This window comes from Triplophysa dalaica, chromosome 8, assembly GCF_015846415.1.
Source record: "Triplophysa dalaica isolate WHDGS20190420 chromosome 8, ASM1584641v1, whole genome shotgun sequence".
Taxonomy (NCBI): Eukaryota; Metazoa; Chordata; class Actinopteri; order Cypriniformes; family Nemacheilidae; genus Triplophysa; species Triplophysa dalaica.
Window position 1 is genome coordinate 17,070,503 of NC_079549.1, and position 27,683 is coordinate 17,098,185.

A 27,683-nucleotide genomic window follows, 5' to 3' on the forward strand; every position below is an offset into this window, starting at 1 on the left:
TCCGTCGCTCTGTCTGCTGCAAACAGTCAGTGCTCCTCCAGTGCCCTGAATTCACACGGCTGTCCAAAGGTCTTTCGATGCAGCAGCGTATAAGTAGCATGTGCTGTTACGCCTGTCATTGAAGCCTCAGATCTTAGTTTCCTTCCTGACAACTTTGGAGTCAAGTTTTGCATTTGTCTAGACCTACTCTCAGTGTGCATTCTGTCAGCGTCATCATTTAGAGATAAACTCGGTCAGTAAACATTTGTTTGCAGTTTCATATGTACATCAGTTTCTAAGCTCTTAGTGAATTATTATTTATTTCAGCTTAATTAAGGGAGACTTTTTTTGCATGCATGTGTTTATGTTTCAGATATGAAAGCAGTTAGATTGAATGTCTAGTGTGGCCCTAAAAATATGTTATTTTGCACTGCTAAAGGTCTGTTGGGCACAAAGATCTAGTATTTGTGCGTATGTTTAGAATTTTTCTTATTAAAATGCAAAGAATTTATTTGTTTTTTTGCCATTGAAGAATTAGTTTTAACAATTAGTTATTAAATATGTTCGCCTCGTTAAATTGCTAAATAAAGAAGATTTTTCGTCATATTGCTAAGCTTCAGAGCAATTACTCTTTTACATGTTTCGTATCATCCTGCTAACCATATCATCTAGTGAAAGTGTATTTGTGGGGCAGACAAGCCGCTGTGGCTTTCAATTTGAGTAACACTTTTCCTCTGTGAACACAGATAAGAGGTTAAGTAACGATAATTCATTGATCCATATTTGCTGGAACATTCTGTTATGTAAATATGACCTTTTGTGGTTGTAGGGGGTAAAGACTTTGCCCGTTTTTAGTTTAACACTACTTAGCCGCAGATGTTTCTGTCCCCGGCTGAGCGCAGATGCCTCAGAGCCAAGTGTAATCCGTCATCTTTTCACCTTCATTTATCAGACGTGCAAAGGTTTCTCTCGGTATTAAGGAGTGATTCAAAAGGAAGTCATGAATTGTATGTGCACACGAGCACTGTTGCCATTGTTTGAATGATAAGTACTTAAAGTAACAGTTTACCCCAAATAAAAATTCTGTCTTCATTTACTCACCCTTGTGTTGTTCCAAATCTGTATAAATTTCTTTGTTCTGATTAACGAAGAGAAAGATATTTGGAAGAATGCTTGTAGCCACAACCGTTCCTGACCACCATTGACTGCCATAGTAAAAAAATTGCTTTATAAATGTCTTATCTTCTTTTGTGTTCAAAAGAATAATTTTGAAGATTGTAGGAAAGCAAACAGTTCTGCGGCATTTTTGACTGCCATTGTCATTTTTGTGGCCAAGAACTGTTTGGTTTCAAGCATCCTTCCGAATGTCTTTCTCTGTGTTCACCTGAAAGAAATTCATACAGATTTGGAACAACTTGAGGGTTAGTAAATGATGACAGAATTTGTTTTTTTGGATGAACTGTACCTTTAAGTTTTTTAATTAAACTGTGATGCTTTATTAAGTGTGTTCATGCTGTTTCAGACTCGTCATTTCTTTTTTTTTCAGAATGCTGCCTTTTTATACGGCCTTGGTTTGGTTTACTTCCATTACAATGCTTTTCAATGGTAAGTACATTTTGCGTGCTGCATTTGTGGTTTTCACGCGCTCCAAAAGGTTTCTTTGATTTTCGATTCCCATCAGACTGTAGAGATGTCCATAACAGCATTTATACAGTATTCATTATATTTCCATTTGGTGGCCTCAATTCCAAATTCCCAGAATACTGCCCTCCTCTGATAGCTTTTATTAAACATTCAGTCAACACTTTGTTTTCTTAAAGACAACAGTGCAAGCTGTGCATTTTCTGTCAGTTTATAGCTTTGCAATCAATGTGTTGTTTTTAATTTGAAGCACTGGGCCTGTGTAGTAGAGCTTATTGAATAAGTATTTTCATTTAGTTTTTTAAACCCCTTGTGTGGGGTTCATAATAGTGTGTTTCACAGATGGTTTTCTCAGTAGTCTTCGGAGTTATATATAATATGTGCTCGCTCCACAGAAAAGGCCTTTGTAGAGTTTCATTATATGTCAGCAATCACTCAATAGCGTTGTGTTGCATTTGTGAACACAAATCATTTCAGGTTATCATTGCATAGATAAATACATTTAGAGAAAATTAAAGCCCTTTAAAAAAATCTTAAATGCCATTTCCCAAGGTATTAAATTGTGTATCCTTTTATATTTGTCCTAAGTGGTCATATGCTTAAGTCTGGCTGAATCTAATCATCGATGATGCGAAGGGGATGTACATTTACACCTGGTTGTTAAACAACATCGTTGACTAATGGAGAAATGCAAGTTTTTGTGCAAATGGTTGGAGGATAAGGAGTTGGAACCATGGCTTATGGTCGTCTCTGGAAATAACTGCGAGGCGCACTGGTCTTTGTTTCGGAAGGCGATTAGCATAGCCTTGTTCCTTTTTCTAATAAACCTTGCATTGGGTTAGTCACTTTAATTTATCTGGGGCTTAGTTACCACTCTTCTGAAATATGTTGCATTTATAAGGAGTTCTCACAAACTGAGACTGTATAGTTGTGCTATCTTACAATCAATATACAGTAAATGTATGTTAATGTGGTAGTTCACTCAAAAATGAAAATTCTGTCATCATTTACTTACCCTCATGTAATTTCATACCTTTATTAATGACTTTGTTCTAATAAAAACTGAGAAAGATATTTGGAAGAATGTTTGCAATTTTCAGTTCTGGAAACTCATTTTACTACCGTAGTAAATGGTAGTCAACGGTGCCCCTGAACTGTTTGTTATCCTAAATTCTTCAAAATATCTAATTTTGTGTTCAGATCAAAACATTTTTTTTCCTACTATGGTAGTAGATGATGTCCCAGAACTAAGAATTGCCAACATTCCTACAAATATCTTTCTTTGTGTTTAACAGAACAAAGAAATGTATACAGGTTTGAAACAACCTAAGAGTGAGTAAATGATGACAGAATTTTCCTATTTGGGTGAACAAGCCCCTTAAAGTGTCGCCAATGTAACGGATTAAAACTTGAAGTGGAGTTGAGGTCTTAACATGTATGGAAATAGTCTTAAAAAGAGTATTCAATTTATGATTTCTGTATATACCCTCTTAAAATACTTTTGTCTGTTACTAGTTGCTATACAAATCTTATATGCATGCAGAAAATTGAGATTTGTCGAGAGGGTAGACATTATTTAACTAGGTTTATGGGAAAGAATGTGTGAGACCCTTTTGGTTTTGTTGAATGCAGTTATTTGCAGTAATGCTCTTCAAATACTGTGTTACAAATTCACTCAAATGTCTATGATAGCAGCTATAAAATTATTGTCTCTGGGTGATTGGGTGTTTATTTTAAAGATTTTTTTTACGTTTTAGATCTGTTAGTTTTGCACACAATATGGTCACCTCATATTCATATATCATAAAGAGACAACAAAGTTTTCAGTGTATTTTACCCCCACTAGCATTTTAAGGAAAATATGTGTGGATATATTAATGTGTAGTACAAGAGTTCATAAGAAAATGGTATTGATTTGGCAAATACATGTACAGATGGTATGTTTTGATATTTACTACTGGAGGTCCCCTCTTTCCTTGTCTTAGGGCAGTACAGCGCACCCCCTCCGATGCCCATTCTGGACAGAGAAGGTAGGCATACCATGTTGGTTTTGTAAGGGTATGACTCAGACATGCTCTGTAGATATGGTTGGCACGCTTGCGCAGCAGGAATCTTTGCATTAACTTGGCTTGCATTGAAGGATGCTGATAAAATGTGTTGATGCTTATGCAGGGCTCTAGGCTAACATTTCTCATATAAGTTTTAATAATGTTTACAAATTACTTAAATATATTTAATAAAAAGCTTTTTGGGCCTGTCCTTGATCCTTGTTTGATCAACATTATAAACAGAGATCTTTAATATGCTGCTGCCCCTTCAAAAGCTTACACAATATACTGTAACACACATGCGTTTTGTTTCCCAACTGTTTGTTCACAAGGATTCTTGTTAATATAGGAATTTTGTGTTTATATGTCCATTTCTGAGTAAGAAGGCTTGTAAGAGAACTCAGTTTAGTATATTGTGCTCTGACTCCTTGGGCGCGCGCATATCTCATACAACTCGCAAGACCTGAAGGCTTAAGTGATTATTCTTCATGAAAGCTGCATTGATACACGTCGGGCTTTATCAAAAGAGACTCACAAATATATAGGATTTAACATGATGTATAACGTTTCATTTTTTTATGCTTTGTAGTATTGTTAGAGAGCTCCATACAACAGTATATTGCTTAATCTAGGTTAGTGCTTAGAGGGCCGCAATCCCAGATGTTTTCTGCAATGTAAAAATAGTCAGGTGTATCCCCAGAATGCGTCTTTCAAGTACACCATACACCAAAATACACCACATATCTTTCATTAAAAGATGTTGAACATGACCATTTGTGGCTGCAATCGAAAACGAGCTGTTTTTGTGTGTGTCTCTTTAAATGCAAAGGAGCTTCTGTTCCCCTCCATGTATGCAAAAAAAGGGGGTAGAGTGCTTACACATGTGCTTTGGATGACATCGCGATAAGCAATACGGCAGAAAGTGCAATTACATCTGTAATGCCCTTTCCAACCAAAACCATACACCCAATGCAATAAAAATCACCTTAATGCCTTGTTCATTAATACGAATTAAATGGAAAAGACAAAAACATAGATAGAACAACATATGCTGACCATTTGCTGGTTGAAATGTTGGCCATTGATGATTAATCATTTGCATGCATATTACTAACGGACATAAACCGGGATAGAGCCATATATATATGCTATCAGAGTACTTCTATATAGAGGTATACCGATATGCGTTTTCAGCCCGATACCGATTATTTCCATTTGAATTAGACCGATAGCCGATATTTTGAACCGATATATATATATATATATATATATATGGTGTAAAAACGTAAATTTATATTGAAATTAAGAAAACAGGCTATGAAACATTTGAAAGATATTTATTTCTGACTGAGAAATCTTAATAATAACACTTATATTAATAATAACAAAAGAGAGAAGGGAGCACCCAGCAGAATTATGTGAACCATTTGTAAACCACAAGCAACACAGTAAAAAACAACAAGGAACAAATGAAAAAATGAATTGAAAGGAATAAATTATATTTCTTTATGGAAAAAAATATGTTCTGATGACTTAAAAATTGCATACAATACTAGAACTATTCAATGAATCATTGTGCTCATCATTTGATTAACTAGCACAATTTGAATTTATATAATAAGTGTAAATAATTTATAGCTTTATTGTGTATGTTGTTGAAAAGACCGCAAATGTTTTCATGAAGCTATAACATTGAAAGCATATTTTAGGTACACTTAGTACATTAGCCTATTCCTTGAGTGTATTGTCGGCAAGACGGGCATTTAGTCACACCCATGAGTGTCTCTGAACATTTATGTGTATAAATAAGTTGCGAAAAATAACTCGATCTAACATTTGTCGCGAGCAGCTTGAGATTGCGGAGTCTGTGTGTGTGTGTGCGCGCGTGCATGAGAGCGCTCTGACTGAAGACCGACGATTCAAGTTCTTTATGCTTTAAAATGGCTTGCATTTTTGAAATGGCGTAACTTAAAATGACGTGCAAAACGCCAGCTCGATCAATTACATGAAACTCGTGCAGTGTGCTGCTCGCTTGCAGAGCAAAATCATTGTTATACTATGGATGTGATTTACATCTACATGATAATAATGCGTAAATCCTGCGGAACCTGCAGGAAACCCGTAAAGCTGCTCCGAAATTAAGGCACTAATTAAATTGAAGTGTTTTGCATCTTCAGTGTAGTGGATTGAGATTTATTTCAACGTCTGATGCTGCCTTACCTCAGAGAGCATGAACCCGAAGCAGCGCTTTCGGTGTGAGAGTGAAAAACCCTTTCTGTTCTGCAGCCTCCCGCGTTGAATGGCTGAACACGTGACTTAGTCCCAACAAATCAGAGGGGCAGTGGGCGGGCATTACTCTAGGCAACAAACTAGAGTGACGTGTTCCGACTGCTCTCACTAAATCCTTGGCTGCGTCAGAGCCAAATAGCGCATTTCAAAATTAAATGACTTTATCGGCAAATCGGCTTTGAAAATGATCGATATCGATTATCGGCTAAATCTTTGATATCGACGCCGATAATCGGCCAGTTCGATAATCGGTCGACCACTACTTGTATATGACAGACAGTTATGTAAAGATCAGCAACCAGGCGTTATTATGTTGTGAGTAGAATTTCAGCATAACCTCATTGTCTTACAAATGCGAACTCTGTTTTTATCCGCTCTTTGTATTGTCGCACTTAGGACAAATGAGAAAACACTGAACTCACAGAGAACGACACTGCTATAACTTTCCATCGTTTTAATAAACAAGCTTTACAGAAATAATGTCGGTCACAAGTCTTCTGAACCAATGGGCGCGATGCGTTTTACCACTAACGTTACCAAACAACACCTGTATTTGGACCAATGTGAAGTCTCAGGATTAGCCGCGAACATGTTAATAACAGCCGCTTACATGCTTAGTATATTATTTAACAAAGCCAATTTAAAACGATGTGTAATGCTTCTTCCGGAGATGAAGCTTGATCGTAAACATCTGGTACTGATACACTCTTGAGAATGTTTTTTTTTTTTGCCAAAACACATGCTATACCGACCCGCGTTGACTGGCCGCAACCCCGGGAGCACATTATTAGCATATAATATGATGTGTTTTCTCTATGTGCTTTGATAAGAAATAAGGGTAATTTTTAAGCCTTTTTTTTATGATAAAAATATGAATTCGGGAAGTCATGAAGCCATTGTAACTATGTTAAACACAGACATGCATGTTTTAATGGTACAATCAAGTTATTGATTCAAGCTTTACATTTCTACTTCATAAATAGTTACAGCTTGCAATTTTGAATGTGGTAAAGTTTTTGTGTGTGTGTGTTAATCATTGTGTTGAATGGAGGCTATGCGGATGAACTTCTGGACAGATGGAGTTTGAGAACGTTTGTTTGGTTGTAGTTACGTCTCATGATTACATATGTTTGCTATGAATGGACTTCAAAGATTGTGTATTACTGCGCAGGCAAGGCTGATAAAAAGGCCAGAGTGCCTTCCTTGTGAACGCAAACGCATCCCGGATTATTCCGAAAAGTGATTCGAAAGGGGACCCAGTAACATTAACGGGATTAGTCCCGGAAAGCGCCCTGTGTGAACAAAAGGCAGAAATAATGCCAGAAAAGCCGTAAATAGTAATTATAATGAGTCGTAAATAATTTGCCTATGAAAACAAACATAGTTAAGCAAGTAATCTTTGTTTGTTAGTAAATCGAAAACTAAAAATATAGGCATACTATTTAGCTAAGTCATGGATGATTGCAAAAGTCCTCATCTCCAAATTTAAGGTCAGATGCAAGAATAGCATTGTCTGCTTCTAAAGGCACTTTAAACTTAAAATTACTTTTAATAATAACTATTAACACAAAAATACACAGCTCTTCAATAAACATGATTGCTTACCACCCTGTTGAGGCTGTGTGCATCTGCTGTGCTCGTGCTGCGGAGAATCGCACTAGTTTCTGTGCAGACACTTTTACCAGAACATTTATGTGCTTCTTTTTCTCACAAAGACACTGTAAACAATATAGGGTTATTCCGATTGACGATTCTATTGTGTATCGACTATCAGCAGAAGTATCGGCGAAAGCTGATTCCCTAAACGATTGTTGGCTGTTTGCTAAAATCAATATTCCAAACATACATCGCGCATTTCTTCATGCAAGAGAGCTTGCAATGCTTACGGCTTAGGCTTTACCTTGTGCCAGAGAGAGTTTATAATGTGTGGGCTTTGAGTTTTCAGCGCACAAGAGAGCTAGTGATGCGCCTGGGAGAGCTTTATCTCGGGCTTTGCCTCAAGCCAGAGAGTTTATAAAGTTGAGTTTTCAGTGAAAGAGACAGCTTGTGATATGAGCGGCTCTGACTTTTCCTCGCAGGAAGTCCTATGAGGCTTTAAAACCAGCGCATTAGTTATTTCCGTTTGGCAATCGAGTAATAATAGCGCATGCGGGCATCAATGGCGCATTTGGATGAATGATATTGACTTATAGCAATAGTTTACTTTCTCTCGTTTAAAAGATTGCGGTGGCAAGTAACAATTTTGACAACTGTACTGACAACTGTACTGAACTTTAACTCTGATAGGATGCTAATTTAAGTCACACTTTCTAGAAATGTAAGCTTCTTATTTTGTCAACAAATCCAGCTTGTCATGGATAAATGTGTAATTGCCCCTCCCCTTGATGCTATCGTGTATCGCCGATCCACAGGCTGGCGATCATATACCAACCTAAGTGTTTATTTATGTTTTTTATAGCATTATGTGCAATATGCTTTAGGCCTCATTAACTCTTACACCGCCATTGACGAGTTATCTCGTCAATTAAAAAAAAAACGCTTCCCCGCCTAAGACGAGTTTTTACGGCATTCGGTGATAGTACTGCTTTACAGCAGGAGGCGCTATTACACACCTTTGGGAAAAAGTACAGAATCCCAGAACCTAGAACGTATATGGTTTAGCGGTTTTTAATGATTGTTCTGAGTGGAATCTGGGCGGAATCTTTGACAAAAAACGTTAATTATCTCAGCGGTTTAATCAAAATGATGCATTTAGTTAGTTACTTATTATAAAGAATTTGCCATGCTTTGTCCTGTAATTCAAGTCACTACCCTATTCACACTGGACTTCTGAGTTAGAATACAGGGCACAGTTGCAGCTTCCTGCATGTGTGAATCTGAAGATGTAATCTACCTCTAATTCTGAGATAACCTGGCTTCACATTTTTGCTAACTTTCACTTACTCACCAACTTACTTGCTCACTTTCACTTACTCACCAACTCGACACATTTTTCTGTCCTTTCATCTACTAGTGCACATGACACTTTCAGTGGACTTGTTGCAAATGGTCTGTACACACGCTTCAGATCTGAAGTAACGTTAGGTTGATGTAGCGATTTTAGTTAAGATGTTATTTCTCTTTATATAAATAAACTAAATACAGTTTATTTGTATTTAGATACTATATATTTAGAGGCTTCTAACGCAGCCAGCACACACTGCCCACAACCATCAAATCTTGTTGCAAAACATTCCCTAGCTCTTATTTTATTAATTAATGACGTCATCGAATAGTCGATGTTGACACGACTTTTATCACATAGCAGTCGACTTAAAAAAAATCGGAGGTCATTCAACCCCTACTGTGCACGTAATTGAGTGTGTTTACATGCAATAAATAAACTGATATCTTTCAATAATCAGCCTAGAAAAGAAACCTGTTTTCACGTGTTTACGTGCATTTCAATAAACCGGCTTTGCAGAAAACCTTGTTTACAAGTAACTTTCTCGTGCAGTGAAGTCACCTTCGAAGATTTTTTTATATCTTATGTCCACAGAACCAGCATATGCAATAAAAGTTATTCATTTTGATGGTTCTACATCGGCTGCATGATTCGAGAGTGGACTTTTAGGAGTTATTTTGCTATTACTACCGTATGGGACTTTTATGATTACGCTGTCGGACATGTGCACACAAATAAAACTGAGAAAAAACCGGTAAAGGTGTTTACATGCAGTTAGGGCTGGGTGATATATCGTGCTATTCTAATGCTCTCAGTACTAGTACTGAGTACTAGTTTTTCCCATGTAACCTTTAGAGTGAATATTAAGTAAATTACAACAATGCAATGATTTTGTTTCAGCTTAATAGGATCATATGCCATTTAGACAATGATTCATATTTTAAACATGAGTATGTCTGCATTGCGTTGCACATTGAAATCCCATCATGCCATGTACATATCGGAGAAGGGCAGTTCTGTTTCAGTAAACATGGTAACCGGTTAAATAAACTCGTAAATTTAGTAATCCTATTGATTAACCTTTTACCTTGTAAAAGTGCATCCCATGTGAGAGTAATTTAATTACTGGCTAGAAGGAAATGATAATTAAGCTTTGCCATATGTCATGTGTGGAGCTGAGGGAATTGCAGTGATGTGCAGGGAGAAGAGGATGTGGAGGGGAGGGGTCATTGAGTTCAGTGAGCCGTGCCTCAGAAAAAACTTCTATTCGCCTGCGACTCTAAGCAAGCAGTACCCTCTTCTGTGAGAAGGCCATGTGTTGCTATCTATCTGTCAAGGAGGCAAGATCGTAGTAGTCTGTTGTGCGTGTGCATACGGCACTCTTTGTATTCAGCATTTCAATATCATCATCTACGCCCATCCACTAATACAGCTGTGTTACTACAGAGTTTAGCATGCAGCACCAGTGATTCACAAGCGTTTCCATGGCAGTGATGCTTTTGCTACTGTAATTTTGCACAATAATTTTTTTAGTAAAAGCCAAAAATACATTGTGTGGGTCAAACATATCGATTTTTCTTTTATTCCAAAAATCATTGAAATGTTAAGTAAAGATTATTTGCCATATAGATATTTTGTAAATTTCCTGCTCTAAATATATGAAAACTTTATTTTTGAGAGTGGATGACCTGCTACAGTGCCTCTGATTAACAACTTTTAAGGCAATTTTCTCAATATTTCGATTTATTTGCAACCTCAGATTCCAGAGGTTTAAACCGTTGCCTCTCCGGCATGTATTGTACTTTCATAACTAAACATACATCAATAAAAAGCTTAATTATTCAGCTTTCAGATTATGTAAAAATATGTTTTTTTAAGGTGTCTCTTAGTAAAGGATTCTTTTGCCGTTCTCTCTTCCACAGGGCGATTAAAGCATTTCAGGAGGTGCTTTACATTGACCCCAGCTTCTCAAAAGCCAAGGAGATCCATCTGCGACTCGGCCTAATGTTTAAAGTCAGCACAGATTACGAGTCAAGCCTCAAGGTATGTCTGTTTATTGTTCTTGCTCCCTTTCTATCTTTCTCCGTCTCTCTCTAGGTTTAATCATGCCCAACTGTTTATAGTAATTTCATATTTTCATATATTCTTTGTTTAAATAAAACAATATGTACAGTCCACAATAATTGAATTTGAGGAGCTCAAAATCCTTAAGAGCAGGCTTTTATTATTAATGTTAAAAAAACTGGTTCCTAAGATTTGGTAATAAGGTTGAATAAATTAATTCTATATCACGAGGCTGCGCTTAAGAGTGTTTGTCAGGTTGTTGGTGCTGTTTGCAGGTTATTTTTATATCCCTCCATGCACTTTTTTTGGGAGTATATGCACATGCTGAGTGGCCATCTGCACTAAACTGCCTGATAAGGCATGATAAAAAGCAGACAACCAGCGCTCTCTTTACACTTCCTGTATTGTGCACTCTCTACCGCATAGTCTTGTGCTCAGACCCGCCTCTTTAACCCTATGTTAAGTGTGTTATAGTAGACACCAGATTTTAATGCTCTCTGTTATACGTGACCTTTAAAATGATATATGTGAGGCTTTACCACTGATAAAATCTATATAGTTGATGTTAAAAGATAAACGCTTTATAATGTTTTTTGTTATAGCTGAATTTACCAAATCCGTTTTGTACCATGACCGTATTTGTACCTGTGTTTTTAAATTTTGACATGTGTCTGGTTCATAATGTATGTCAGCCGTCTCAATTTTTTATTTTTATTTTGATTGACTCATAGACAGGAATGTAATTTTCTTTATTGGGCAAGTAGGGGTGTATCGATACTTCGTATTACATTATTTTGCGATGCATAAATGTTACAAAGCGCATCGTAGAGAGATGGAGATATTTTACAATAGGTTTAATTCTCTTCGTTCAGCAGTCAAGACGCTACCTACTCTGCCCCAGCGCATCACGTGTGCTTATCTCACATATGCGGTAGAGAGAGAAGTCTGGGAGTAGGAGAATCTGTGTCTCCTATTGGTTTACAAAACGTCATATTTTCCTTCACAACAAACTTTAAGTGTGACTGCAGGCAAGTCACCCTGAAACTCATTACGAAGGCAGCACAAACGTTTTTAAATGCCAATGTTAATTTATCCGCTAACGTGAGCTGCTGCATATCGTGATATGCAACATAACGTAAACCAAAACTGTTCCGATCAGAGAAGCGATGGAGTCATACTATATATTAGAAGATCGAATGACATGCTAAAAAACAAGTATGTGATTTGCATGATCGAAGAAATGCAAGATGGTTTATGTAATGTATTTTTTTTTTTAAATCTCATTTATTACTGTCTCAAGACTGACACGAGCCAATAGTGCTTGAGCATGAGCTCTGTCAGTGCGTTTCATTGGTTAAATGTACTGAATAAACACGCCCTTCACTGAACGAACGAGTCAAAATGAGACTGAATGAACTGGTATATGTCGTTTATGGTCTTATATTCTCTGTTACAACCATGCATATCCAGTAGTTACTCAACTTAACTTGTTAATGGCGGTGAAAGAGTTATCTCGTCATTTAAAAACAACACTTCCCCGCCAAAGACGAGTTATTACGGCAATCAGTGTTTGTACGGTTATACAGCAGGTGCCGCTATTACACACCTTTGGGAAAAAGTACAGAATCCCAGAACCTAGAACGTATATGTTTTAGCAGTTTTTAATGATTGTTCTGAGTGAAATCCGGCCGGAATCTTTGACAAAAAATGTTAAATATCTCAGCTGTTTAATCAAAATTATGCATTTTTGAAGAAACCTACCCACATTTACGGAGTGATAAAAAACTAACAAATGAAGATAGAAGAATATAGTTTATTTTGTTTAAAAGCTGAGACTGTTCTTTCATTTGACATATTGTTTGTCCATACACTCTTTACAGAACATTTTCTGTGAGCCATTAAAATTGGGTGAAAACGTTAAAAATCGCTGGTGTAGGCTGGCAACTTTTTTTAAAAAGGCCGGCGGTGAATGAGTTAAATAAAAGGTAATAATGACCTGGTTAACGACCTGGTTTAATTTAATTCCAAGGTAAAGTAAATTATGTCAAAACAGTTAAATATTTGTATGGAACATTTATTTACACCAATTAAATGAGTTAATCCAGATAGATTTTAGTAGACTAATATAATGTAGATTTCGTCAACTAAAAAATACTAAATCTATGATAAATTGGGATGACTTAAACTAAATTGCATTTTAGTCAAAAGACTACATATTGGTTTTGATTTGCTGTCAAAATTGACACTGATCTTAATTCTAATTTCAGTTCAGCCTAAGTGTTTAAATTCTTTATTAAGTTGTATGTGCAACCAAATAAGTAACTGAAACTGTTAATATATTGAAAATAAATGTTATTTGAATTTGTTTTTATTTTGTTCAAAATATCAAGATGTGTATCGTACCGTGAACCCAGGATCAAGATATGTACCTAATCGTGAGCTGAGTGTAATGTTACACCCCTACGGGCAAGTGCTATTGTATTGTCATTACACATGTTTTTGAATTATGTTGATGCTTTGCCAACATACAAATTTGGGTTTCTTTGATATTTAAATGGGAAGAATTCATAACACCAGTCAATATCTTTGCATACTACATGACCTTATTTCACCCTCATGGCAGAAATTTGGTTGCTGTTAACCGGGTTTGCTGCAGCAAGACCCATATAGGACAATGACAGTGTGTTAGTTCTATTATTAACGCCCTGCTTATAAGATGCTCTGAATTCTCTGATACCTCCTCTTCTGATTTCCTCATCTTTGCCTTTCACACCGTCTTAATAAGCTTGTGTCCCGATTTCCTGCAGATAGGAAGAGAGCAAGCACATGGTAGGCGTATGGTGTGTGCAGTGAAAAATGCTTAGAGGTATCAAGTGAGAGAGAGCAGCGTGTCATCTCTCAGCTGCCGGCATTGCTCTCTCTCTTGAATAGTAATCAGTGTTAGAGAGAGAGAGAGAGAGAGACAGACACTGGTAATCCTGCTGCATTATCTGCTTACCAGTTGAGAGCCATAGAAAAGGAGAGCATGTAGGAGGCACAGTTGGTCATGGGAGACCAGCTCAGCACAAAGGGCTTGTTGTGGTCAGTATTCTGTGTTTTTGTTTGTTAGGAGGTGTCTGTATGGAGTAGATAGGTGTGTGTTTTCCTTCTTTTTTTGCTTCAGGTAAATTGTTGGCATGCTGTTTGTTGGTTTATTATATATTTGACGTTCAGGGCTAGTTTAGGAGAACACACACGCTTGGTTACACATGGTCTATGCCTGTGATTTTGTCTGAATTGTGAATCTGGTATTCGTATTAGTAAAGGAAAGTGGGGTATATCCCCATGTATGTATTGGTGCTTACGGTCCCCATTCAGTTTAGAGGTCTGGGTGTGCTCCTGAACAGGACATTAAAATGCCTAGCCATGTTCCTCAGTTGTTGCTATGCAGGTAATGGGATTCCTCTGGGTATCTCTAGGCTAGAAATGGTTTCAGTAGTGATATAGGACACATTATTCTTGGTTGGTAATAAATAAATGGGGAATGTTTAGTTTGCAATACACTATTGAGAATAAGAGGGGTCAGTATAAACATTTTCAAAGTCCAAATATGTTTTATTTTCTTTTAAGCAACATAGGGTTTGGGGTAGGGATGTTCAATGATTAATCTCAATTAATCGCATCCAGAATAAAAGTTTGTGTTTTTAATTTTGTTTGTGATTATTAATTTTGTATTCATAAACACATACATTTATATATTTATGAAAATCATAAAATATAAAACAAATAAATGTGCACATATTTAAATTATATATACATTTTAACATGTACCTGCAGATATTTCCTAAATATATACATGTATGTTGATGTGTTTAGAAATACAAAATAGATATGCACAGACATATCATTTGTAAACACAAACTTGTATTGGACATTTTCTTGATTGGATTTGTGAGATTCACCCATAAATTGGTCAGTTGGTGAATGCATAAAGTCATTTTCTTAATGTTTGAAGACACAAAGCTGGTGTTCATTAATGTCCATGTCAGGCTACATCTAAAAGTCCTAAAACCATCAGGTTGTACAGGAATAATATTAATTGTGTTGTTGCAGGTCCAGATGCTTTGATCACATTTTATTGTTCTGTTGTCATGCAAGATTGTGTTCCTTTATGGCTCATTCCATTATTACAGGATGAGGATTTCTTTTTGGAAGTAGTGGAACAAAAACGGCACCTTCACATATTCCCATTCGTTCATCTTTTATTAAATGTTCCTTTATCTTGGTTTGACTTGGGCATGATTTACAATAGGATGTCAGTTCTACTAGTCAATAATTAGAATGCAAAAACTCAAGTGCTTTTAACTATCTAATCCTATTAAACCTCACCTTGTTTCTTGCAGCATTTCCAGCTGGCTTTGATTGATTCCACACCCTGCACTTTGTCCAAAGCTGAAAGTAAGTGCCTCCATAAAACATGTTTATTTTTGGTGAATGTAACATTTTATGAGACCATTACATTAATTATGCATGTATCGATGAAAGGGTTTGTAGCAGTATATCATACGGGATGTGTTGCCCTGGATAGATAAGATTTCAAGGGAAAGGGATCAGCTGAATATTTCCTTAATTTAGATTTTTTTCTCATTGCTATTTTCACCTTGCCCAAGACTCTAGTTGTCAAGGAAACGGCATGACTAGATTCAGCCGCGTGTTGCCCTGCACAGTGGCGGTAATGATATGCTTGAAGTGCATGAAGGGCAAACTAAGATTTTTCCCTACGTGTGAATGTACACCCATAAGCCCTTCACAACAAAAGTCGAAACGGTGAACGCTGGTTTAATTTATCAGATTTCCGTCATAAAAGGATGTGCTGTATTAATAAATGTCAATTTCTTCTTTTGTTCCCACAGTTCAGTTCCACATTGCTCATGTGTATGAAATTCAGGTGAGTGTTCTCCTTCTTTAACGGTTTATTCATAAAGTTTGTTGTGCTGGTGTTTAATTTTTGAGTTCGATTTTGATCTGTCCTGTGTTTTGTAGAATACAACAATGTCCTGTTTTACATTTGTATGTTTCCATTGGACTTAGTCAGTCATTAATAGTGAATGAAACCGCTTCACCAAAAGAGGCTTGTGGTGTTCTCCAAGCATCATCCCTCTAATATCGAGACATTTTGTTGGACCTCCAGGATCTTATGTGGAAAATAAGTGGTCTATAGATTAGTGGTTTATTAAGAAAGCAGGTCATTGAGGTGACTGGTCAATTTTGCTGTTTCTGAGGTTTTCCTTTGCTCGCAGTTTAGTTCTGTTGCCCAAACATACCCTCATGATAGATCTGCTTCTAGGGCGCCACTCACTCACCCCCTTCCCTCTGTTTTCCATCAACTTACTTTAGTTTCTCTCTTTGGTGAGTAATGGGCTCTTGTCATTCAGTCAGGTCTGTCCTTTAAACTAAGACAGTTCTTATACAACCTAGCCTTGTGTTTAAATCTTGCCGTATACAAAGCTGAATGTAGTTGTGTGTTCTATGTGCATTTTATATCTTTATATCAAAAGTTAAGCATCTGATGCACACATTTACCAGCCCGCCAAGGCCTGGATTTTACAACCAGTCGATTTTATAGTCCACAGCAGACAGATGAGATCGCTATCATGTTGTTAGACCCTTATGTGTTTGGAGGTGATCTGGTAAATCCTTTTAGTGTGAGGCTGTGGTGGTCAGTCACCAGCTCCACTAAAGATCTGCGTCAAGGTCAATGAAGAAAACAAACACTTATTCTGAGAGTGCTTCTCAAATTACACTCATACAGAGCATGTCTGTGTTTGTCCGACTTGTAAAGTCTAGTCTAGTCTGGCCTGCCCTGTCCTACACTGACCCTCCCCCTGTGTCTAGCTATGAGTTTGTCTGGCTTCTCCTATGACTGGCCTGTTCAGTGCAGTCTTTTCTTTCATCCTGTCCTGAACTTATTAGACTGTACATTGTGGTCATTCTGACGGGGCCTTTTGTGTTCACCCGAAGGGGCTGTAAAAGCACTGACCCTTTTGTCTGCTAAAACGTCTCTTCGTTTTCTGTCTGCCCACAGAAGAAATACCGCATCGCAAAGGAAGCTTACGAGAGTCTGTTACAAACAGAGAATCTTCCTGCACAGGTGAAGGCAACTACGCTTCAACAATTAGGTGAGTGTCTATTTTATCTGGCTCATGTTTTCTGCTTTACTGGGCTCCCATTATAACGAAAAAACCTAGAAATAGAAGGGTTTTTATAATGGTGATTTTCAAGCAATAAAAGAGAAGACTATAGTACGTTCTTTGAAAGTTTAAATCCAAGAGAACTGAAAGCACAAATTTGAAAAAAAATAATAGAGCATGTATGTAATATCTTTTTTAAATGCACTTTTGTGCATTACATTATAACATCATCGTTTATAATAGCATCCTCGAGTGTATAATCCCGCTTTTCTAAAACATATCCCAATTTCCCACGATGTGTAAACTTGTCTTGTGCAAGAACTGCTGATACATGGGTTGATTGCTTTGGCGGATGACTATGTGGTTACAAATCATAGACTGGAAATATTCATGATTTCCACCACTGATCAGCCGACTTCAGGTTGGCACTGTCTGTCTTTTACTTGAATTAAAAAGCTCTAAGAACGATTCATGAAGACATAAATAACCCTGTGCAGTGCCGAGTGCGATTCCTCAAGATGAGATTTTTTTCTTCATCACGCTGCGCTTCTTTCACCAGTCTAAAAACAAAGAAAAAAGGCTGCGATAAAGCTATTTCCACTTTGCGCCTGCAATTGTCGGCTATGGCCTGGTTGCTGTAGCAACAGCCTAGTGAGGCGCTTGCCACAGGTGTTAAGAACTCTGCTGGGATCAGTGTCTAGGAGAAACCAGGCCACATGGGGGAAGTTCTTTGTCTACACACGGTTTGTTCTTCTTAACAACCACTGGCTGGGTGGGAATGGTGAAGAGATGGCTGTTTGGACAGAGCTTTATCTGCTGGGACCTTTTGAAGCTGCTGGTGGTATAAGAACCCAGCCCACTCCCCCACCTCACCTCCTCTCCCTACCCTTAAGGCAGGCAGACACAGACCATTTGCTTGTTTTATGAGGGCCAGTCTCTACAGCGCACTACGGAGTGGTTTTTAGGGAGATCGTTTGGTAATTGATGGCATTTTGATCCTCATGTTTCCCCACTTTTCCTCAGGCTGGATGCATCACACAGTCGAGCAGTTGGGAGACAAGGCCAACAAGAACAGCTATGCTATTCAGTGTCTGCAGAAGTCCCTAGAAGCAGACCCGAATTCGGGACAGTCTTGGTACTTCCTGGGCAGGTACGCAGAAAGTTTTGTTTTTCAGTAGAACCATTCGCTTTTTCTTATACATAACTAATCTCGTATTCTATAGTTGTGCTCTCTAGTTATTTGATAAAATTTGACATAAGATGCTTTAGATTTTTAAGAGTGTTTCCGTAAGATGTGTTTTTGTAAAGTTGCTCTGATTTTCATGCAGGTGCTACTCAAGTATTGGGAAGGTTCAAGATGCCTTCATATCTTACCGACAGTCTATTGATAAGTCTGAGGCCAGTGCAGATACATGGTGCTCGATTGGGTAAGCTATACATTAATAGTTCTCATTCAGAAAATCCTGCATTACTTCTCTTAAAGGGATAGTTTACACAAAAATGACAATTCTGTCTTGAATTACTCAAAAGTTTCCCAAACATGTATAAATTTTTTTGTTTGGTTAAACATAAAGAAATATATCTGGAAGAATGTTAGCAACTTTGTTTTCAGGGGCACCATTGACTACCATGGTATAAAGAATTATTGTATTATTTTTGTAAAAGTATTTTGAAGAATTTAGGAAAAACAAGCATTTCTGGTGCACCATTGACTACCATTTTTTTTCTGCTATGGCAGTCAGTGGTGTCCCAAAAATGTCAGTTGGTGACATTTTTCTAAATATCTTTCTTTGTGTTCAAAAGAACAGAGAAATTTATACAGGTTTGGAACCACTTGAGCTAAAGATTGAGTAATTGAATAATTCATTTTTCAGTGAACTATCCCTTAAATGCTTTTTTGCACATCAAAATGAGATGAATGGTCTTGAGTCTGAACAGAGCTAATCTTTTCTATAGCTCGTCAGAGCTTAACACAGGGCTTCTTATCACCCCCCATAAAAGGAAAAAGAGCTAGTGATAATGCCTTAATGATATGCCTTGTGTAGATGTTGTTAAAGGCCTCATTACATTTGTCCAGATGAGGACTATTTCCATATTTATACTTTATATATGCCCACCATAAGCATAACATTTTAAGGGGTGCTTCAAGTTGCGTTTTTTATGAAAAAAAAAGCATATCTCTGCAGTGCTAGGGAAAGCCGTTTTTGGGTCACCATTGACTCCCATAGGAGTCTTTTGTCCTAATATGGGAGCCAATGATGACCCAAAATGGCTTGGATACAAACATTTATCAAAATTACTTCAGTTGTGTTTAGCACAACAAAAAAATGTTTAAAGGTCTGTTAACAACTGGATGGTGATCAAATGATGACTAGATTTTCATATTTGGGTGAACTATTCCTATTCCAGGTCTAGTCCAGTTACCCCCCTCTATCCCTTGTCAAACATCAGGAGGGGTTTTGTTTTCTTTATTGACCCCTCCGCTGTGCTTGTGTCCCCAGTGTGTTGTATCAGCAACAGAACCAGCCGATGGATGCTCTGCAGGCGTATATTTGTGCTGTGCAGCTGGACCACAGCCACGCAGCCGCCTGGATGGATCTAGGCACCCTCTACGAGTCCTGCGACCAGCCGCAGGATGCCATCAAGTGCTACATTAATGCCACATGCAGCAAATCCTGCAGCAACATCCAAGCTCTGACAACGCGTATTAAATGCCTTCAGGTAGAGAGAATGTGACGTTACCTGAGAGTACACGTTGCATTTTATGTTGTCATTTTTTCCCGGAATATTGCATGCATGTTTTTGGTTTTCTTCCGGTTTTGTTTCCTGTTTAAACACATCTGTGTCTGACATGCTTACATTAGCACTGAGAACGATATGATATCGTCATTTTCATCTGTGATTGGATGCATACCACCATTGCATTGAGTCAAGCTTAGCGGGAATCCCACAATGAACATGTTTTCTACGCAATCTTTTTCTAGGCTCAGTTGTGTAATCCTCAGCAAGGTAGTTTACCAAGTAAAAGTAAAATGCTCCCTAGTATTGAGGAGGCGTGGAGCCTACCAATCCCAGCAGAGCTCACCTCCAGACAGGGAGCACTCAACACAACACAACAGGTGAGAACAGATCAGCTAGATAAGCCAGTAGACTTAAATTCATCATCTAATGGTTTAGACTGTTAGAATGATTTATGAGTGGTAGCTTGAACATTAATACTTTCACGAGACAGCAGTGTATCTGTGTGTGGTAAGGCCTGACTTTCCATGTTGATTAAGTACCACTAAAAGGTTCTTAATTTCCAGTCATGCAGAACAATGTTGTTCCTAACATTGATTCTGGAGAATAATCTTAAACTGTTAAGGTTTAAAGTTATTTCCTCTAGTTCATTAGACCATAGCACTCATCAGCACACATCATCCATTGTTTCACTGAATCCAAAGAACCATTTGAATGAACTGAATCAAATTTCGATATACTTCGTATTATTAAGGAAGGTAGTGTAAATGTTTTTTTCTTGCTCTCCGGTCTGTCCTAGAAAGAAACATTGTGTTATAATCTTTATTGTCATAAAAGTGTAGCAAAACAACGTTTTATGCATTTAGTGACCGTTGCATTTAGGAACATGTGTGCGCGAGCAGTTGCAGTAGTTGCAATTCTTCATCTGTTACCTATAGCAAACCTGCAAAGCTCATCAGAGCAATGAAGCCCAATCCCAGATTCCAGGCCAATCTCTTCCTCCCCACACGCCCTCTGGCCAGACAGACGACCAGTCCAGCCCAGCCAAAAGGAAGAGGACCGCCAGTCCAGCCGGGGTACTGAGGCATAACATTTTAGTTTTCAGTTTGTATTACGACTTGATGCTTGATGCATATTTATGGGTTTCTTGTTTCTCCGGACATTCATGCAGAGTTCTTCAGATTCCTTGGCAAATGACCCAGGTCATCATCAAATAGCCAATTGGAGTTTAACGCCCCAGAAACTTCAGGTTAGTAATCGCTGCATATCGTGAATGATTGTTTTGGATTGAATTGATGGATGACTTGAGCTGACAAAACAGACTGTTCATATTATGTGGTTTTCTTGTCCCTCTTCAGCTCCTGGAACAGTTACGAACCAACAGGGCCAGTTTGAAGCCGGTACAGCTGCAGATGCTGGAACATTTGGAAAAACAGCTCAGTCTAATGCAACAGAATCAACAGGTATATGAACATTTAGAATTTGTTTAAAAATCACCTCACTTGAATCCAGTGTTGTACAGAAGTCACTCTGAATCTTTTGCTTTATTATTTGCGTGAATATATAACTTTAGCTCACAACTAGACATTGGTAAAGAACTCACTCACTCTCTTAACAGATGAGACTGAATGCCATGGGGCAGGTTCAGCCCAACGGTCCTGTTGCTGGCCCCTCACTGCCTATGAACTCTAATTCCACATCCTCCCCTCACCAACTGTCACACATTGTCCTGTCCCGCACACCATCGTCCCACTCCCGATGCGCTGCTCAGCCGATAGCCAACGGACCTGTACCTGCAAGCCCCGCCCCATGCAGCACAGCTGGACCTCTGGGTAACACAGAAGCTGTCTCTGTGGGCAATAATCATCTCCCAGGATCGGGGAGCAGCGGAAACGTGCCTTACTCGCGGCAAAACGCACTACCTCATAACTGCACAACCCCCACCAGCAGCAGCATGGATGATGAATCGTTGAAAAGCCAACACATAAACTCCTCTCAGGTAAGATGAAACGGCCTCTGTAATTCATACAAGCATTAAGGTTTTGGATAGTCGGGAAAAGACCATTTGTAAACTTGTGCATTTCAAATCTAATCCAGCGTTTGCCTTTTTCTAGGGGCTTCAGAAAAGTCCAGGTTCATGTTCAGCAGGTCCTAACGGCGAGCAGCCTTTCTCTTCCGCTGGGACTTCCCAGCCTACCCTGGCAACCGGCACTGGCGTTCCAAATCAGGTCGGACGTCCGGCCACCGCCAGCCACACGTTAGCGCAGGAGGCCAGTCACAATCACCTCCCCTCCCTTAGCCCCTCTCACTCTGCTACCTCAGGTGGACAGCAAGGCACGGTGCACACCAAAGAGAGCAAGCCTTCAGGAAACGGGCATTCTGCGGGGACGCCCGACAGCACTGCCACTGCAGAAGGACTGCCTAATCACGTCCATCAGGGCCAGGCAGACGCTGCTGGGGCGAAACCCCGCTCACCAGGTGTACTTAGTTCAGACAATCCTCAGCTCTCTGCCTTGTTGATTGTAAAAGCCAATGAAAGTAATAATAGTAACGATGATGGGTTGGTGGCTGCCGGCTCAAAAGTTAACAATATTCACCCGAGTCTTAAGCCACAGGAAAACTCTGTGGCTGCCTCTCCATGTTCTGTCACTTCCATGGTGACACCATCCCCAAAATCTGCAGACCACCATGGTACCCATAACCGCCTTAATAGCCCCATACTCAACGGCAAAGGTCTGGAGGACTCTCAGAGCCCATTAAAGGTGCCATCCCCACTGGCTTGCCCTAAACAAATTCGCCCCTCGTTCGTCCCATGGTCTGCTGTCTCTATCTACCCCAGCTCTAGTGAGGTGCTCAAAGCATGCAGGTAGGTTGTTCATCCTTACTTTCAGTTGCTTTATCCAGTGATATAGCATCACAATGTTTTATATTATATAAACAATGTACTATAGGGAGTTGTTGAAATGCAGCTTTGGTTCTGTATCAGGGAAACAGTGGTTCAGAGTGGTATCTTTTTTTATTCTTGCTGTTTGAGTCAACTCGGATTGGAATAATGTTCTATTTGCATAGAAAAGTGTATATGCAGTGTTTTGGCTTTTAGGAACTTGGGAATATGCATGAAATTTTTCTGTAACACTGTACAGTAAGGTTCAATCATTTATGGTGCATAATGGGGCAGTCGTCGCCTAATGGTTAGAGACTCGGACTTGTAACCCAAACGTTGCTGGTTCGAGCCTCAGTACCAGCAGGGATTGTAGATGGGGGGGGAGAGAATAAACAGCACTCTCCTCCACCTTCAATAACACGGCTGAGGTTAGACCCTTGAGCAAGGCACAGATCCCCCCACTGCTCCCCTTGTGCCACAGCAATGGCTGCTCAATGCTCTGTGTGTGTGTGTGTTCACTTGGATGGGTTAAGTACCATAGAGTACCATACATGGCCTCACATCGCATCACTCACATAAATTTACACAAACTAACAGTAAGCAATAGACATTTTTTTTCAACGGTGATTAATTAAAGGTAATTCTCATATAATATTTCTTGAAACGTAACAAAGTTGTTAGTATTTGTAAAAATGAATACATTGTTAATGCGTGTTTTAATCCTTCGCAATGAGTCTTGCAATGTGACGTTTTAACAGGATGTTCAAATGCTATTCTGTTGTCAAAAATAGCAGCGAGAAAGTCACACTACTAAACAATTCAGAGACTAAGTGGCAAAAGAAAGTGTCAAACTTGTGTGTGCCTCCATCTCTTGTTTGTGTTGTGCCTCTATCTACATCTAGAAAGAAACAACACATGGATGCTAAATGTGCCTGATATTGAGTTCAACAACACCCCAGAAATAGTAGAGAGTACTGAAGTGACACATTTTCAAATGCAAACCCGGAAGCGAGTAAGCGTGGTACCACTTCGGTTCAATCGCCGCAAAGTCTATGGGTTTTTTGGTAAACTGCCTGAAATGAGATCTGTGGTTAAAAAGCCTAAATATTTTCATGTTTTAATCTATGATATAAACATGCCATTTATAACCCGCTTGGGACTTTATAACCTTTGTGTCTTAAAATCGGTAGTTGCTAAAAGCGACTTCATCCTTAGGTGGGTACGTTAGACGTCATCGTGCATATAAATCTCACAATAAATGCCACATGGACAAAGTTCAATAAAAATGTAGATGGATATTGGTGTAAAAACACGTTTTTAATTAAGTTGTGGGAGGCTTTGTGGTGGTGACCTTGATTTCAAACGATGGTAGTGTAGTCTGTTTATAGCATCATGTTAGCTTTTTATTTCTAGAGATTGTGTTTATGCTTCGAAAGTAACAAATATCGTGTTGATTTGTAAATATTATCTTAAGACTTTTAAGCATCATAAACCTTTGTTAATCACAGATATTATTTATCTTTCAAGTTGTGTCTGTTGAGGAAACCAGTGTGGCTCTAACTTCTCGATTGGCCTACAAAAATGTAATTTTCTCTGCGGCGCTTATAGATCACCACTATATGCAATTTATTGCTCATGTGTTTTTATCAGAAAAATATTAAACAAACACTAAGAGTGTATCATTATATTAGATATTTTTACTCTGTGCTTTTAAATAGTTAAATAATGAGCTAATAATCTTTCTTACCATTTTAAGGGTACACATGAATTAATGATAATTTCTTTTATTGTGTAGAAATCTTGGAAAGAATGGTGTGATGAACAACAGCATCTTACTGGAAAAAAGTCCACCTCCACGGTTACCACCATCACCTTTCCCTCTGCTACCAAAGGACAAGCTAAATCCTCCCACCCCTAGTATTTACGTGAGTACAACATCAACAAATTGTTGCTTTTTATAATTCAAATACACATTTATACAAGTAATATATGTCTGCTCTAAGCACTTCTGTTTTCTTAAATTTACATCTCAAATCCTTTGCAGTTGGAGAACAAGAGGGATGCCTTTTTTCCACCACTACATCAGTTCTGCACAAACCCAGCCAACCCTGTTACTGTCATCCGTGGCCTGGCCGGAGCACTCAAGCTAGGTGAGATGGTGTTTGTGAGCACTTCTCCGAGTATACCTTTGTTGTGTGTTAGGCAGCACACCTCTCGTTTATATAGTTGAAAAGGTGGTGTAGTACTCGTCCTAGCACTTGGGACATAAGCATTTAAATTAGGCTGCCAGAGAGTAAGTTTTGACACGTGGTTTATAACTTAGTATAAGTGACAACGGCGCCATCTGCTTGTTGAAAGTGTCATCACATGGGCGAAAACTTTGATCAAATAACTGTTTAAACAGTCATGTACTTGCACCTTAACATTAAACACACAAACCTCAATCATGGTAATGATCAAAAACCATCATTCATTCGAAAAACTATAAACACAACAGATAACTAACCGTAACAGTGATATTAAAGCATATTTTAAGCCAGCAAGAGCTAAAACACCAATCTTATAAGGAAAAACAAATAAGAAACACAGAACACATGCTGCAATGTATTAGGAACTGTCAAACTCTTGCAATCATGTTTGTTCAATATACACCGTTTTGTTAGTTGGGCAAACTTTGAAGCATTTCAACAAAAAACTTGTGCTGTCAACAAAATAAGCTTTGTTAGAACATCATTAGGTATATTTTGTGTAGTATATGCAAAAAAATCATTTGAATCCTTTAGTTTGACTTATTTATCTTTTTAGGGAGAACATTTAGCAAGTTGAATTTTTTGCAGTGCAGTTTCTGCTCCTTATCTTCATACAAAAGCAGCACGAACGCGATGACATCGTACACCACAGTTGCAGAGACTTTTTCCATCATATTTCTATATTCATCACAGCACCGAATAACCAAAATACGTCCACATATCGGTGGTTTGTATTTGATGCGTATATATTAAAACAATGGCCAGCAGCACACACCTACTGTATCTGAGATCATCATTTGTGCTGTGTATTTCAGCAAATAATTAGCTTAATATAATTTATGTAAACGGGAGCAAAGAGGTGTTCTCATATCCTGTAAACATGTTACTGCGATTAAGTCATTACTCTGATTATGGGTAATAATAGCATTTTTGGTCTGCATGTAAACGTAGTCAATGTCTGATCTTTGATGTGTATATCATCATAATTGGCTGTCTGGGAAATTCTGCCATTTGGACAGAATTTGTACTTTCTTGGAACAGCTATGCAATTACATGCCATTTCCCAGGACTCAAAGAAAAAACTATTTCCTGTTAACCTAATTGTGTTTATAAGCATATTTGGTTGTGCATTGGTTTCAAATCTGGTATTTTGAAATATGAAATTTTGCTCTAAATTGTGCTGTTTCTTTCTCTGTTTCTCCTCCTTTCTTGCTGCTCTATCAGATTTAGGTCTGTTCTCTACCAAGACCCTGGTAGAGGCCAACCCAGACCACCTGGTGGAGGTGAGAACTCAGTTATTTCAGCCCACTGATGAGAACTGGGACTTGACTGGCAGCAAGAAGATGTGGCGCTTTGAGAGCAGCCGGTCTCACACCACAATCTCCAGATATGCTCAATACCAAGCCTCGTCTTTCCAGGAATCCCTGCGGGTTAGTCCTCATCATACGCTCACACTAATTATTTTCGGTGTTATGAGTTCCTTGCAATTTACTCGCCAAGATTTATAATGGTTCAATTTAATCTTTTCTGTCTGACAGGAGGAGAATGAAAAGAAAGGGCAGAAAGAACTATCAGACACAGAGTCAGCTCCTTCAGAAAAGTAAGTCCTTGTGCAACAAAAGCCTGAATGTTCAAAACACTTGAAATGTTTTAGTTATTTAACTGCATTTGCATTTCAGTGTGGTGCGGAGACGGAGAGGTCCATTCAAGCACATCAAATTTGGAACAAACATTGACCTGTCAGATGAGAAAAAGTACGATTTATTATTTGTCCCAGCATTTGTTTGTTTATTTAAACACATTTATGAAACAAAACTAAAAGTTTAATCCGAGAGTAAATTCTTCTAAAAGAGTGGCTCTAAAATATGATTTAGAGAGGGACTTTTTATTCTGAAATGACAAATATACTCACCCTTGTGCCGGTACAGCAATTGTTTGCTGTTATTTCTCATCATAAAAATATCTTGTTACGTTGCTTGGCAACTATAAACAGTCTACATTTGTAGAGTCTACAGTAATTGACTCTATTACCTGAATAGGAATCGTTCGTAATTATTATAATTGTTTTTATGATAATGGTCGGGCAGGTGGCGCAAAATTAAGCTTCAAATATGGGCAGCAAGACATGTCATGTACTTGGGTTAATTGAAAAAACAACTTGTTTAATCTCTCTATTGTTGAAATGTTTACCGTATGAATTTATAGGTCACCAACTTGAACTTTGGTATGCAGCAAAAGACAAATATTCTATGCACATATTTGTTTACCTGTTTTACTGGATAAGCATTCGTATGAATGGAGAAATCCATTGCAACTACACCTTCATTTAAGTTCTTTATTGTATATTGTACAGATCGTTTTTTCCAAAAAAGCAAGAAGTCACTAAATGTCGTATGTTGTGGTGGTTGGGTCTTAGGCACTCATATGACTTTAAGTCATATTTAACATCCCCTTAATAGTATTTGCGCATGGTCACTTGTGGCTTTGTTGCTTTATTTTTGAGCATTATGTCTCTTCAAACTGAGGCAGTCTCATAGTGCGTCCAAAGTTCAACTGTTGAGTATTCAAGTCTGAATCTTCCGAATACGCGGGCGAAACTTGCTCAGAGAAGAAATTTAAGCAGAGCTCTAATGGAACAGGAAGAGATGTCAGGTCACTGCATTTGACCTTTCTGTC

At 38.3% G+C, this 27,683-nt stretch overlaps 1 protein-coding gene across 3 annotated transcripts in view; it reads left to right on the forward strand.

Annotated features, from left to right (window-relative positions):
• The window catches only part of kdm6a (lysine (K)-specific demethylase 6A), a 36,565-nt gene that overhangs the window by 5,955 nt on the left and 2,927 nt on the right, over window positions 1-27,683 (forward strand). Inside the window, exons 5-24 of one of the 3 annotated variants that reach the window (XM_056755663.1) lie at window positions 1,526-1,584; window positions 3,606-3,650; window positions 10,824-10,944; window positions 15,348-15,402; window positions 15,858-15,892; window positions 17,030-17,123; window positions 18,159-18,285; window positions 18,464-18,562; window positions 19,637-19,856; window positions 20,120-20,254; window positions 20,813-20,950; window positions 21,046-21,123; window positions 21,233-21,337; window positions 21,493-21,873; window positions 21,989-22,740; window positions 24,554-24,683; window positions 24,803-24,908; window positions 26,232-26,437; window positions 26,546-26,607; window positions 26,687-26,761. In XM_056755663.1, the coding sequence (XP_056611641.1) occupies window positions 1,526-1,584; window positions 3,606-3,650; window positions 10,824-10,944; window positions 15,348-15,402; window positions 15,858-15,892; window positions 17,030-17,123; window positions 18,159-18,285; window positions 18,464-18,562; window positions 19,637-19,856; window positions 20,120-20,254; window positions 20,813-20,950; window positions 21,046-21,123; window positions 21,233-21,337; window positions 21,493-21,873; window positions 21,989-22,740; window positions 24,554-24,683; window positions 24,803-24,908; window positions 26,232-26,437; window positions 26,546-26,607; window positions 26,687-26,761 (3,023 nt within the window). The remainder of the gene's footprint in view (window positions 1-1,525; window positions 1,585-3,605; window positions 3,651-10,823; window positions 10,945-15,347; window positions 15,403-15,857; window positions 15,893-17,029; window positions 17,124-18,158; window positions 18,286-18,463; window positions 18,563-19,636; window positions 19,857-20,119; window positions 20,255-20,812; window positions 20,951-21,045; window positions 21,124-21,232; window positions 21,338-21,492; window positions 21,874-21,988; window positions 22,741-24,553; window positions 24,684-24,802; window positions 24,909-26,231; window positions 26,438-26,545; window positions 26,608-26,686; window positions 26,762-27,683) is intronic. The other 2 variants (XM_056755664.1, XM_056755665.1) reach the window with 2 other exon arrangements.